General features: G+C 38.0%; 1 protein-coding gene across 1 annotated transcript in view; it reads right to left on the bottom strand.

Moving 5' to 3' along the window:
* Positions 1–16,099, bottom strand: part of ccdc3b (coiled-coil domain containing 3b) — a 50,600-nt gene that overhangs the window by 19,347 nt on the left and 15,154 nt on the right. The window contains exon 2 of the mRNA XM_061922643.1: positions 11,765–11,939. Coding sequence (XP_061778627.1) covers positions 11,765–11,939 — 175 coding nt within the window. The remainder of the gene's footprint in view (positions 1–11,764; positions 11,940–16,099) is intronic.

Raw genomic sequence — 16,099 nt, 5'->3', positions numbered from 1 at the left:
CACCATCAGGCCCATTTTAATTTCCAAATCTTCCCTGCCAGTGCCCAAGAGTTTTTATCTGTGTTGCTATGGACTTTTGTGTTGAGCTTCTGGTACCCCTTAGACCTGTGAGAACGGGCCCTGTTACAGTGGTCAGTAGGTTTCCGCTCTAAAAATCTAGGTTTCCGCTCTAAAAATCTACATGCCACATGACCGATATGGATAGGACAACTTCAGGCCGGTGTTACGCAAAACCAAGTTGCGGCATTAATGAAAGTGAGCACCAGAGCCATCCCTAAAGGAAGGGCCGAGTTGCTATGGACTTTTGTGTTGAGCTTCTGGTACCTCTTAGACTTATGAGAACGGGTCCTGCAACAGTGGTCAGTAGTGTTCCGCTCTAAAAATCCAGGTTTCCGCTCTAAAAATCAGCATGCCATATGACTGATATGGATAGGACAACTTCAGGCCGTAGTTACGCAAAACCAAGTTGCGGCATTAATGAAAGTGAGCACCAGAGTCATCCCTAAACGGAGGGCCGAGTTTAGGGACGGAAGACAACACTCCAAGAATACCGTTTCCTGCACCCTGTCGCCACTCAGTTACCATAGGCTGTCTTCCACAAATTTACAGTGGTAAGGTTTGCAGGACAATATGGCCGAGAGACAATCTGGAACAGACTGCGCACAGAACAATATCCAGACACATGATTGATTGAGAAGTCTATTGATATCTTGAAATAATTGAATCCATGTAATGCTTTAAAAAGGCAAATGGATGGCACAAAAATACCAAAAGGCTTGTTTCCGTTATGGTCCAATAAATATATGGCTACCAGGAGCCCTGCTATGACTGCCCTTCACCATCAGGCCCATTTTAATTTCCAAATCTTCTCTGCCAGTGCCCAAAAGTTTTTATCTGTGTTGCTATGGACTTTTGTGCTGAGCTTCTGGTACCCCTTAGACCTGTGAGAACGGGCCCTGCTACAGTGGTCAGTAGGTTTTTGCTCTAAAAATCTAGGTTTCCGCTCTAAAAATCTACATGCCACATGACCGATATGGATAGGACAACTTCAGGCTGGTGTTACGCAAAACCAAGTTGCGGCATTAATGAAAGTGAGCACCAAAGCCATCCCTAAAGGAAGGGCCGAGATGCTATGGACTTTTGTGTTGAGCTTCTGGTACCCTTTAGACTTATGAGAACGGGCCCTGCTACAGTGGTCAGTAGGTTTCCGCTCTAAAAATCCAGGTTTCTGCCCTAAAAATCAGCATGCCACATGACCAATATGGATAGGAGAACTTCAGGCCGGTGTTACACAAAACCAAGTTGCGGCATTAATGAAAGTGAGCACCAGAGTCATCCCTAAACGGAGGGCCGAGTTTAGGGACAGAAGACAACACTCGGCCCTATTGTCCTGCAAACCTTACCACTGTAAATTTGTGGAAGACAGCCTATGGTACCTGAGTGCCGACAGGGTGCAGGAAACGGTCTTCTTGGAGTGTTGTCTTCTGTCCCTCGGAGGGCCGAGTTTAGGGACAGAAGACAACACTCCAAGAAGACCGTTTCCTGCACCCTGTCGGCACTCAGGTACCATAGGCTGTCTTCCACAAATTTACAGTGGTAAGGTTTGCAGGACAATATGGCCGACAGACAATCTGGAACAGACTGCGCACAGAACAATCTCCAGACACATGATTGATTGAGAAGTCTATTGATATCTTAAAAGAATTGAATCCATTTAATGCTTTAAAAAGGCAAATGGATGGCACAAAAATGCCAAAAGGCTTGTTTCCGTTATGGTTCAATAAATATATGGCTACCAGGAGCCCTGCCATGACTGCCCTTCACCATCAGGACCATTTTAATTTCCAAATCTTCTCTGCCAGTGCCCAAGAGTTTTTATCTGTGTTGCTATGGACTTTTGTGCTGAGCTTCTGGTACCTGTGAGAACGTGCCCTGCTAGAGTAGTCAGTAGGTTTCCGCTCTAAAGAGCTGCATGCCACATGACTGACATGAATAGGGCAACTTCAGGCTGGTGTTACGCAAAACAAAGAGGCGGCATTCATTGAAGTGAGCACCAGAGCCATCACTAAACGGAGGGCCGTGTTTCAACGGGGAAGCCAGAGAAAGAAGACTACACTCCAAGAAGGCTGTTAACTACACCATGACAGCACTCAGGAACCGTAGAAGGTCTTCTACAAACTCGCAGTTTTATGGTTTGCAGGACAATATGGCCGACAGACAATCTGGAACAGACTGCGCACAAAACAATCTCCAGACACATATGGCTACCAGGAGCCCTGCCATGACTGCCCTTCACCATCAGGCCCGTTTTAATTACCAAACAATAAACAAAAGTCAATGGCAGAAGAAGCTGTTTGGTACGGGAAGAGAAGATTTGGAAAATTCTTCATGCTCATCTCTGCAGCTCATCCCGCAAATGCAAGCCCCTTAAAAATGTGGCACTATTTTAAAAGGACAATAAACAGGCTTTCCAAAGGTATGAGATTTATTGGCAAGAAGTTGCAACCATGAAATAATCGACCAAACACATTTCCTGACTCGCTATCTTTATTGGTATTTTTGCTTCTTTGACTCCATGTAAGTTGTTTTTGTCATGATCCGTGGTCCCGATTACGGTTTCTGTTTTCGGTTAGTTTTGAACTCCTTTAGTTCCTCTTTGTGCACCTCCTGAGTTTGTTACCATGGCTACTTGTGATTTTCACCTGCCTCTGTTGTTCGGGACGCTCACCTGTTTGTAATCAAGAGACATTATTTAAGCCTGCCTTTGCCTGACTTCTTTGTTTGCGTCACGCTACTGTCACAAAAGTTTTGCTTGCCTCTGAGCTCATGCTAAGTCTAGCGTCTAGTGCTATCGGCACCTTGTTCCGTCGATCGTTATCTTTTTTGTCCCTCTTTGATTCTTTTTTGAACATTAAATCATGTTCTTCCTGCAAGTCATGTCCGGAGTCGTCCGTTTGCATCCTGGGGGAGAAGGAACCGCGCAGCAAGCTGTGTAAACCCAGCCGTAACAGTTTTACTTTTATTACTTTTTTTTACATCACATTAAAGAAAAGTGCAAACATGCGTATTCATGTTATTGTCCCTAAACAGGGTGGAGAAATTAAAAGCTAACCTGTGGTGGCTGTTAACTTTGAATTTTAGGGGAGTGCCTAAGAATTAGAGTTTAGAACAGGGGTGTCCAAACTTTTTGTCTAGGGGGCGGCATTGGGCTAAAAAATGTGTCCGAGGCTGAAAGCCGAATGGATGTAAAGCTTGTCCCGTTCGGGTTCGCGGGGGGGGGGGGGGGGGGGGGGGGGGGGGGGTCGCTGGAGCCTATCTCAGCTGCATTTGGGCGGTAGGCGGGGTACACCGCTGACAAGTCGCCACCTCATCGCAGGGCCAACACAGTCAGACAGATAACGTTCACACTCATATTCACACGCCAAAACCAATTTACTGTTGCCAATCAACCTATCCCCAGGTACATGTTTTTGGTGGTGGGAGGAAGCCGTAGTATCCGGAGGGAACCCACGCAGTCACGGGGAGAACATGCAAACTCCACACAGAAAGATCCCGAGCCTGGGATGCGACCCAGGACAACTCAGAACCTTAGTATTGTGAGGTACATGCACTAACACCTAACACCTGTTACACCGTGCTGCCCTATATGTATATATGTATGTATGGGGAGGATGGATGGATGAATATATATATATATATATATATATATATATATATATATATTCATCCATCCATTCCGTGATGACTTTCTTAATGTTTTGTAATCACTCAGAAATATCAAGCAGCTAAAATCCGCCAAACAGAGAGTTCTTTAGATTTTTCCCATCATGCACTCTAATGGATTTAATTTTATTTTTTATTTTTATGGTGTTTGGACGTTTTTAATAATAACTATATTCAGTGAGCAAGTTGTGCTCGTGTGGCCATGTGTGTTGACCTTTAAGTTAGTAAAAAAAAAATATTTTTTTTTACCATGACTCGGGAAGGTTGTTTAGATTGTGGCGTATAAGTAAATGCTGGGCTATCAATCCCGAGGTACTTTCAAGGGTCACTGATCTGATTTACTAACATTGTCCAGACAATGGAATCTCACTAGCAGTGTTCAGAAACCATCTGGTATTTAAGATTGTTTTGAAAGCATTCAGTGGTGCGATTCTTTGTTGAACACATGCATAACATATATATATATATATATATATATATATATATATATATATATATATATATATATATATATATATATATATATATGTGTGTGTGTGTGTGTATGTCTGTGTAAGGGAGTGAGGTTTACCAGTATCCCTCTGGCTGGCCTCCGTTACACTCTCATATGTTGACCTAATTAACAACAGTAATCTGCAAAAGCTTTATTGTGTGGATTGTTTCTTTAATTATATAGTGACTCAAACTGCAAAAAAAAAAAAAAAGAAAAAATGGCTATATTATCCACTTAACACAGATCCTCACCTAAATGTAATGGATCTGCCTTGGTTGTAGTTTTACCACCAAAAAGTTTGGTGAAACACGATTTTATATTTTTTGTGTGTAATCCTACTAATTGTGTGTGTTATTCCACATTGTTTTTTACTGTTTTACTCAATCGCTTTTTTTAAACCGAATATACTAAAATCCAAATACCTCACGCTTAACAGCGTGGGCAAACTGTAAAATGGCATGTACTATTAGGCATGTTGCGTGTGATCTACCAAGACTGCATGTGCAATTGATAACCGGAGCAGAGCGCCATTTTGAAATGTTTTTTTATGTGTAGTACCGGCACAGCCGTGTGCGTAATTGTGCCCATTTGCACGTGCTTTATAATAAAAACGCAAAATAGTGCCCGCAGAGCAGTTTCGGCCTTGATAGATCACATTGCGTGTGCTGAACAGAGGTGGGTAGTAACGCGCTACATTTACTCCGTTACATCTACTTGAGTAACTTTTGGGATAAATTGTACTTCTAAGAGTAGTTTTTATGCAACATACTTTTACTTTTACTTCAGTATATTTATAGAGAAAAAACGCTACTTTTACTCCGCTCCATTTATCTGCAATCAGGTCGCTACTCGCTACTTTTTTTTTATCGAACTGTTAATGCACGCTTTGTTTCTTTTGATTTTGTCAGACACGCATTCAAAGTAGGAACTACGCATGCCTGCGTTTCACCAATCACATGCAGTCACTGGTGACGTTAGACCAATCAAACAGAGCCAGGTGGTCACGTGACCGTCACACGTAGAACCCGACATATTGAAAAACTTATTGGGGTGTTACCATTTAGTGGTCAACTGTACGGAATATGTACTGTACTGTGCAATCTACTAATAAAAGTTTCAATCTATCAATGAATCAATCAAAAGTGTAAACGAAAAAAGACACTTTTTATTTCAACCGTACTTCCAACCCTAAGCCAAAAACTGATTGCACAGTTCCTGTCTTCACAATAAAAGTGCCGCTCCATCGCGCCTGCGCCAACAAAATAAGAGTCTCCGAAAGCCAGAGCAAACAAGCTAGCAAGCTACGGAGTTTGCCGCCAATGTATTTTTTGTAAAGTGTATAAAAACGAATATGGAAACTGGACAAATAAGATGCCAAAAACCAACGACTTTCATGATGTATTAGACAGGAAGGAGGAACTTTTTTTTTCCTCCATTTGAAACCGGGACGTAATCAGCTCTACTGTCAGGTAATACACCAACTTATATTTTTGTCTTCATTAAAGATAGGAATCTATATGTTAAACATACATGTATATTCATTAAAACACCTTTAACATGTGAACAAAAACGGCAAAATAAATAAATATAAATTATATACTGTATATATAAAGGTATGTATATATATGATATGTGTGTATGTATATGTATATATGAGGTAGATCACCTCGACTTGGTCATTTATTAAGTAATTGATAAACGTTGAAAATCTTATTGGGGTGTTACCATTTAGTGGTCAATTGTACGGAATATGTCTAATACAAGTTTCAATCAATCAATCAATCAATCAATCAATCAATCAATGCCTACTGAGCCTATGGTGCTGTTAAGTTACTGTGGCTCAATTTACCTTAATTTTTATTTTATTTTAATGTATTATTATTTAATATATAATATTGTTTTAGTTGCTTAAGAGATATTCCTGGCTGTGAATTTGCTCATTGCTATTTTTATGTTTTTGTGCATTATTTGTTGCCGTAATCATTAAACAAACAGGTTACTCATCAGTTACTCAGTACTTGAGTAGTTTTTTCCCAACATACTTTTTACTTTTATTCAAGTAAATATTTGGGTGACTACTTCTTACTTTTACTTGAGTAATAAATTCTAAAGTAACAGTACTCTTACTTGAGTACAATTTCTGGCTACTCTACCCACCTCTGGTGCTGAATGATCATATTCTATATAACAGTGTTTTTCAGTGAGATACAGTCTGGTGTACCATGGGAGAATATCTATTTTCACCTATTTGGGGTTAAAGATATTTTTTGCAAACCAGTAATTATAGTCTGCAAATGATGTGTTGTTGTGGAGTGTCGGTACTGTCTAGAGCTCGGCAGAGTAACCATGTAATACTCTTACATATCAGTAGGTAGCAACCCGTAGCTAATTGCTTTGTAGATGTGGGAAACAGTGGAAGGCAGTGTGAAGGTAAAAAGATGTCTAATGCTTAAACTTAAAATAAACAAAATGTGAGTGCCCCTAAGAAAAGACATTGAAGCTTAGGAAGGCTATGCAGAACAAAACTAAAACTGAACTGGCTATACAGTAAACAAGAACAGAATGCTGGACGACAGCAAAGACTTACTGTGGAGCAAAGACGACACATTCGAAAATGACGTGACGATCAACAATGTCCCCACAAAGAAAGATTAAAACAAATGAAACAATCTTGATTGCTAAAACAAAGTCGATGCGGGAAATATCGCTCGAAACTGCTACAGGAAAATAACCAAAAAAGAGAAAAAGCCACTAAAATATAAAAGTAAAACACTACACACAGGAAAACAGCAAAAAAAACTCCAAATAAGTCAAGTCTTGATGTGACAGGTGTTGACAGTACACTTACTTTGAGACAAGAGCTATATTGATGCATGCTTGGTTATGGATTAAATTCATATCCAACAATTGCGACAACAACTTTTTATTGTCAACCCAGTTTCGTTTGTTTAATGATTTCTGCTGGTGGTGTGCCTCCGAATTTTTCAACGCAAAAAATCTGCCTTGACCACCATCAAAACATTCCTCTTAATCAGGACAAAAAACAAAGTTGTTTTTTGAACTGGAAAGATTCCCGGTTATTCCGAAATTCCAGGATTTCCGTAATACCATTTCTCAATTTTAGATTTTACTACTTCAACATTTCTTGACAGATTAGAAAAATTCCAACAACAACTCAATTGAGAACATAGATTTTTTTAGCTTTTTCCCCAAAAATTCTCTCTTTACTCTGAATTCCCAAATTTCCATGAAATCTCCATTGAAATGAATGGGACATTTTTTCAAATGAATATGGGTGAAAAGGATTAGCAAATCATTGTATTACGTTTGTATTTACAATTTAACACAATTTCCCAACTCATATGGAAGCTGGGTTTGTGTATATATATATATATATCTGTGTTGGCCCTGCGATGAGGTGGCGACTTGTCCAGGGTGTACCCCGCCTTCCGCCCGATTGTAGCTGAGATAGGCGCCAGCGCCCCCCGCGACCCCGAAAAGGAATAAGCGGTAGAAAATGGATGGAGATATATATATATATATATATATATATATATATATATTATATATATATATATATATATATAGGTGTGGGGAAAAAAATCACAAGACTACTTCATCTCTACAGATCTGTTTCATGAGGGGTTCCCTCAATCATCAGGAGATTTTCTCCTGATGATTGAGGGAACCCCTCATGAAACAGATCTGTAGAGATGAAGTAGTCTTGTGATTTTTTTCCCACACCTACATATTGCGCTCTACCACGGTTATCGAGCACTATTCTCTGGATAATCCAATCAAGACATATATTATATATATATATATATATATATATATATATATATATATATATATATTTATATTTATATATCCATTTGCTAATCCTTTTCAACCCATATTCAATTGAATGCCCTGCAAAGACAAGATATTTGATGTTGAAACTCATAAACTTTTTTTTTTTTTGCAAGAAATAAATAACTTATAATTTCATGGCTGCAACACGTGCCAAAGTAGTTGGGAAAGGGCATGTTCACCACTGTGTTGCATCACCTTTTCTTTTAACAACACTCAATAACGTTTGGGAACTGAGGAATCTAATTGTTGAAGTTTTAAGAGAGGAATTCTTTCCCATTCTTGTTTTATGTAGAGCTTCAGTCGTTCAACAGTCCGGGGTCTACGCTGTCGTATTTTACGTTTCATAATGCGCCACACATTTTCGATGGGAGACAGGTCTGGACTGCAGGCGGGCCAGGAAAGTACCCGCACTCTTTTTTTTCTAAGCTGTGCTGTTGTAACACGTGCTGAATGTGGCTTGGCATTGTCTTGCTGAAATAAGCAGGGGCGTCCATGAAAAAGACGGCGCTTAGATGGCAGCATATGTTGTTTCAAAACCTGTATGTACCTTTCAGCATTAATGGTGTCTTCACACATGTGTAAGTTACCCATGCCTTGGGCACTAATGCACCCCTATACCATCACAGATGCTGGCTTTTGAACTTTGCGTTGATAACAGTCTGAATGGTTCACTTCCCCTTTGGTCCGGATGACACGATGCCGTATATTTCCAAAAACAATTTGAAGTGTGGACTCGTCAGACCACAGAACACTTTTCCACTTCGCATCAGTCCATCTTAGATGATCTCAGGCCCAAAGAAGCCGGCGGCGTTTCTGGATGTTGTAGATAAATGGCGTTTTCTTTCTTTCTGTTTTTATACCAATCATGGCACCCACCTGTTCCCAATTAGCCTGCACACCTGGTGGATGTTCCAAATAAGTGTTTGATGAGCATTCCTCAACTTTATCATATTTATTGCCACCTTTCCCAACTTCTTTGTCACGTGTTGCTGGCATCAAATTCTAAAGTAAATGATTATTTGCAACAACAAAAAAATGTTTATCAGTTTGAACATCAAATATGTTGTCTTTCTAGCATATTCAATTGAATATGGGTTGAAAAGGATTTGCAAATCATTGTAGTCCGTTTATATTTACTTCTACACAATTTCCCAACTCATATGGAAACCGGGTTTGTATATCCATCCATCCATCCTATCCATCCATTGAACGTGCAAAATACCTGTATATATATATATATATATACACAGGTATTTTGCACAATGCGAGTTCAAACCCCGGCCGAGTCATATATATATATATATATATATATATATATATATATATATATATATATATATATATATAATATATATATATATATATATATATATATACATATATATATATATATATGTATGTATGTATGTATGTATGTATGTATGTATGTATGTATGTATGTATGTATGTTAAGAAACATGAAAAAAGTCCCTCTATTTAATGGAAGTCAGCAACAAAAAGCTGGAATTTTTCTAAGTGTGTGTATATATATATATATATATATATATATATATATATATATATATATATATATATATATATATATATATATATATATATATATATATATATATGGGAGGTGAGGTGAGCAGCAGCGGTGGCCGTGCCCAGGAATCATTTTGGCTAATCTAACCCCCAATTCCAACCCTTGATGCTGAGTGCCAAGCAGGGAGGTAATGAGTCCCATCTTTATAGTCTTTGGTATGACTCGGCCGGGGTTTGAACTCGCAATGTGCAAAATAAATGAAAAATGATAAATGGGTTGTACTTGTATAGCGCTTTTCTACCTTCAAGGTACTCAAAGCGCTTTGACACTACTTCCACATTTACCCATTCACACACACATTCACACACTGATGGAGGGAGCTGCCATGCAAGGCGCTAACCAGCACCCATCAAGAGCAAGGGTGAAGTGTCTTGCTCAGGACACAACGGACGTGACGAGGTTGGTACTAGGTGGGAATTGAACCAGCGACGCTCGGGTTGCGCACGCCCACTCTCCCCACTGCGCCACAAATACCTGTGTATATATATATATATTTTCTCCTGGTATTGTAGGCGTTCTGATGATCAGCATACATTTTGCTAATTCAGAAACACAGACGCGCTAAATGGCGTTTTTAATTCTGCTCACGAGTTTAGCAGTGCTATCAAATTTGCACATGTTTCAATAAATCAAACCCTTTGTGTTGCAAGTGCGATATAAATAAAGTTTGACTGATGGATTGTAAATGACTGTTGGGGTAAAAATCCATCAAAACAATGAAATTAGCGGTGACCAAAGACTTTGGCCCGTTACTGCATTTCCAGCGCTAGGAAGTGTCGTATAAACTCTTGCTGTACATTTTATACTCACTTTAGTCCTCTATGAATCAGTATATTAATGCATGTGCTGGTACTTCAGTCACTTTTAAGTTAAATAAAAACCATTGAGCATATGTTTACATGATGTCATCCTAGTTAAGGGTTTCCACATGCTGCTCTTAAAACAGTCCACAGCTATAGAACAAAACCAAAGGCCTGGGGCCTCATGTAGTAAGACTTGCGTGCATTTCCGACTAAAATCCAGAAAACTATATACGCAAGACAACAATTCTGGTGAACTGAAGTGTGCGCAAGCAAATTTATTCGTTGCGTCCCAATCAACATGAAATTGATCGCAGATGTTTGCTTCCGCGCACACAGGCCACGCCCCCTTAAAAATACGCATATCATATTGAAATTAGCCATGTGCCTGAGATCTGCACGCCCAATCAGATTGAGACGTTTGTGATTTAGGGCTATATAAATAAACATTAATTGACATTGATTGAGTAGGAGTCAGTGGGAGATGCTTTTTTCTCGTGTAGCTAGTGAACGAAAGAGTGTCGATGAGTCAGAGTAGCGCACACAGGAACAAATAAGAAATAAGTGGCACTACATCAGGAAGAAAGTGATAAAGTGATAAAGTATATGGTGTGTTAGTGAGTGTGTGTGTGTATACATACATATACATATATATATATATATATATATATATATATATATATATATATATATATATATATATATATATATATATATATATATATATATATATATATATATATATATGTATGTATGTATGTATGTATGTACCGGCCAAAAGTTTGGACACACCTTCTCATTTCAATACGTTTTTCTTTGTTTTCATGACAATTTACATTGTAGATTGTCACTGAAGCCATCAAAACTATGACAAATGTGAAGTGAAAACCATTTCGGGTAAGTACCTCTTGAAGCTCATCGAGAGAATACCAGAGTGTGCAAAGCAGTAATCAGAGTTCAAAGTTTTGATGCCTTCAGTGACAATCTACAATGTAAATAGTCATGAAAAAAAAGAAAACACATCAAATGAGAAGCTGTGTCCAAATTTTATATATATATATATATATATATATATATATACACATATTCAAAAAAGTTTTTGGTGTGTAATTAAAGCAGGTTTTCCCATGTGGGGTCTCTGTCTGGCCAAACCTCAGAACATCTTGGACCGTATCAAACATGCGGGTTTCACCACGGAAACAAAAGGCTGCAACAGCGACTCCTTCCGTGTCCAAACAACACCCAGACGAGTGCGACTCACTGCACGCTATTCCCCGCCTTCTCCAACTCACACAAAACGAAACATACCCTGCTGTCTTCCTGAGCCTCCCACTCCGGGGTGAAGCTGTGGACCTGAGTCCCGGGCGTGCAGTTGGCAAACTGGAACAGGCTGGCGAACGCCCGATGGTTGTCCGCCGTGTCTGGGAAGATGGCGTCTTGGAAGTTCACTCCGTGGGGGACGATGTTGTAGTTTTCATCCATCCTGCGTGGCAGGAAGAAAAGCGTGATATGCAACTGAAATGCTAACACGCACACCGGCGTCCAACCAAAACAGATTTATGATTAATTTACAGTATGAGGGAAAATGAGGGGACATCTGGATTCCATCGAGTATCCCACAAGAGGCAACAAAAGTGTGGTTGTTTATACGAGCGACAGAGCGGGCGAATGTGCGTGTCAAAAATGTCAAAGGTCAGATGTGAATGACAGAAATATGTGGGGTTACACTTCACAGTAATGACCCCACAAAGCCAAAGTTCTGGATGAGATAATGAATAGCAGAGGCATACTTGCCAACCCTCCCGGATTTTCCGGGACACTCCCGAAATTCAGCGCCTCTCCCGAAAACCTCCCGGGACAAATTTTCTTCCGAAATTCAGGCGGAGCTGGAGGGGGCGGGGCCTCCAGCTCCGCCTGAATTTCGGCTGTCCTCGGACCTGAGTGAGGACAGCCTGTTTTCACGTCCGTTTTCCCACAATATAAGCAGCGTGTCTGCCTAATGACGTTATAACTGTAGAACAGGGGTCACCAACGCCGTGCCCGCGGGCACCAGGTAGCCCGTAAGGACCAGAGGAGTAACCCGCTGGCCTGTTCTAAAAATAGCTAAAATAGCAGCACTTACCAGTAAGCTGCCTCTATTTTTTTAAATTGTATTTATTTACTAGCAAGCTGGTCTCACTTTGTTTGACATTTTAAATTCTAAGAGAGAGAAAACTCAAATAGAATTTGAAAATCCAAGAAAATATTTCAAAGACTTGGTCTTCACTTGTTTGAATAAATTCATTTCTTTTTTTCTACTTTGCTTCTTATACATTTTAGAAAGACAATTTTAGAGAAAAAATACAACCTTAAAAATGATCTTAGAATTTTTAAACACATATACCTTGTTACCTTTTAAATTCTTTCCTCTTCTCTCCTGACAATTTCAATCAATGTTCAAGTATTTTTTTTTATTTTTTATTGTAAAAAATAACAAATACATTTTAATATAATTCTTCATTTTAGCTTCTGTTTTTTCGACGAAGAATATTTGTGAAATATTTCTTCAAACTTGTTATGATTCAAATTAAAAATATATATATTCTGGCAAATCTAAAAAATCTGTAGAATCAAATTTAAATCTTATTTCAAAGTCTTTCTGTTCTGGAAAATCTAAAAGAAATAATGATTTGTCTTTGTTACAAATATAGCTTGTTCCAATGTGTTATATATTTTAACAAAGTGCAGATGGATTTTAACCTATTTAAAACATTTCATCAAAATTCTAAATTTAAATTTAATCAGGAAAAATTACTAATGATGTTCCACAAATTCTTTTTAAATTAAAAAAAAAAAATTCGAATTAGCTAGTTTTTCTCTTCATTTTTTTTCGGTTGAATTTTGAATTTTAAAGAGTCGAAATTGAAGATAAACTGTGTTTCAAAATTCAATTTTCATTTTTTTTCGTGTTTTCTCCTCTTTTAAACCGTTCAATTAAGTGTTTTTTTAATCATTTATTCCCTGCAAAAAACCTTCCTTAAAAGGAAAAAAAAATGTATGACGGAATGACGGACAGAAATGCCCATTTTTTTTTATATATATAAATTTATTTATTAAAGGTACAACGAGCAAATTGGCTATTTCTGGCAATTTATTTAAGTGTGTATCAAACTGGTAGCCCTTCGCATTAATCAGTACCCAAGAAGTAGCTCTTGGTTTCAAAAAGGTTGGTGACCCCTCCTGTAGCATGATCGAGGGTGAGTTCTTGGTTTCTTATGTGTGTTTATTGTTAGGCACTTTCCTTAACGTCCTCCCAGCGCGGAAACAACACACAAACACAGCAGTCACGTTTTCGTCAACTGTAAAGCAGTTAATCTGCAGTAAACAGCAATGTTGTGACACTCTTAAACAGGACAATACTGCCATCTACTCTACATGCATATGTTTAGAAAAATAGTGACAGAAAATAGAACAAGGATGGACAATTCAACCCTAAACTCAACAATGAGTAGATGAGTGTTATGTGTGTATATGTGTAAATAAATGAACACTGAAATTCAAGTGTTTCTTTTATTTGTTTATATATATATATACATATATATATATACAGTGTGGCAAAAAAGTATTTAGTCAGCCATCGATTATGCAAGTTCTCCCACTTAAAATGATGACGGAGGTCTGTAATTTTCTTCATAGGTACACTTCAACTGTGAGAGACAGAATGTGAAAAAAAATTCAGGAATTCACATTGTAGGAATTTTAAATAATTTATTTGTAAATTATGGTAGAGAATAAGTATTTGGTCACTTCAAACAAGGAAGATCTCTGGCTCCCACAGACCTGTAACTTCTGTCCTTTACTCGTTACCTGTATTAATGGCAATTGTTTGAACTCGTTATCTGTATAAAAGACACCTGTCCGAAGCCTCACACAGTCAGAGGGTGGCCATACAAACAACTTTAACGCTGTGACTAATATGCACCACGCTGTGAACCCACACCAAACAAGAATGTCAAACACATTCCGTGAGAATATCCACACTGTAACACAACATAAACACAACAGAACAAATACCCAGAACCCCTTGCGGCACTAACTCATCCGGGATGCTACAATATACACCCCCCCCACCCCCACAACCCCGTCCACCTCAACCTCCTCATGCTCACTCAGTGAGAGCATGTCCCAAATTCCAAGCTGCTGTTTTGAGACATGTTAAAAAAAACAATGCACTTAGTGACCTAATAAATATGGTAGTGCTATGTTGGCATTTTTTTCCTTAACTTGAGGTTATTTATTTTGGAAAACCTTGTTTCATTTTTTAATGCATCCAGTGGGGCATTACAACAAAATTAGGCACAATGATGTGTGTTAATTCCATGACTGTATAAATCAGTATCGGTTGATATCGGAATTGGTGATTAAGAGTCGGACAATATCGGAATATCAGATATCGGCAAAAAACGCCATCATCTGACATCTCTAGGGACAAACCCTAATATATTTAGTGAAGTGAAGTGAATTATGTTTATATAGAGCTTTTTCCTCAAGTGGCTCAAAGCGGTTTACACAGTGAAACCCAATATCTAAGTTACAATTAAACCAGTGTGGGTGGCACTGGGAGCAGGGGGTAAAGTGTCTTGCCCAAGGACACAACGGCATTGACTAGGATGGCGGAAGCAGGGATTGAACCTGCAACCCTCAAGTTGCTGACCCGGCCGCTTTACCAACCGAGCTATACCGAGCTATATATGTATATATATATATATATATATATATATACACACACATATATATATACATAAACATATATATATACATATATATATATACACACACACACATATATATATATATATATATATATACACACACATATATATATATATATATAAATATATATATATATATATATATATATATATATATATATATATATATATATATATATATATATATATATGTCTTGATTGGATTATCCAGAGAAAGGTGCTCGATACCATGGTAGAGCGCAATATATATATATGTATGTGTGTGTGTGTGGGGGGGGGACATTACAAGACTACTTCATCTCTACAGAACTGTTTCATGAAGGGTTCCCTCTAACATCAGGAGATTTTTAATTATTTTAATATATATACAGTATATATATATGTACATATATATGTGTATATATATATCTATATATATATATATACATATATATGTGTATATATATATCTATATATATATATAGATATATATATATATAGATATATATATATATATATATATATATATATATATATATATAGATATGTATATACATATGTATATATGTATATATATAGATATATATATATGTATGTATATATATTAGGGGTGGGCAAATTAATGCGTTAATTATGAGTTAACTCATCAATCTATTAACGCCGCAAATTATTTTATCGCACATTTGCGTATGTTGTTTACATGCTTTTATTTTGTTAACGCCTTTTCTTAACAAGATGGCGTCGCCCGGCGTCGAGGGGCTCTTGGTAAAGATGCAACATTTGGCAAAAACACCGGACAATTCTGCAAATTTCATGGCTGGCTTACAGCGTGGTCACTCCGGGATCACTTACGACCGCCAAACATTTCTGGATGTGGATAGATCGGGCCGTTTTGGACTGAATGATGCGTGCT

Source organism: Nerophis ophidion, linkage group LG16 (assembly GCF_033978795.1).
Source record: "Nerophis ophidion isolate RoL-2023_Sa linkage group LG16, RoL_Noph_v1.0, whole genome shotgun sequence".
NCBI lineage: Eukaryota > Metazoa > Chordata > Actinopteri > Syngnathiformes > Syngnathidae > Nerophis > Nerophis ophidion.
Note: the sequence above shows the minus strand (reverse complement) of the source record. Positions and strands in the feature narration are given on the sequence as shown.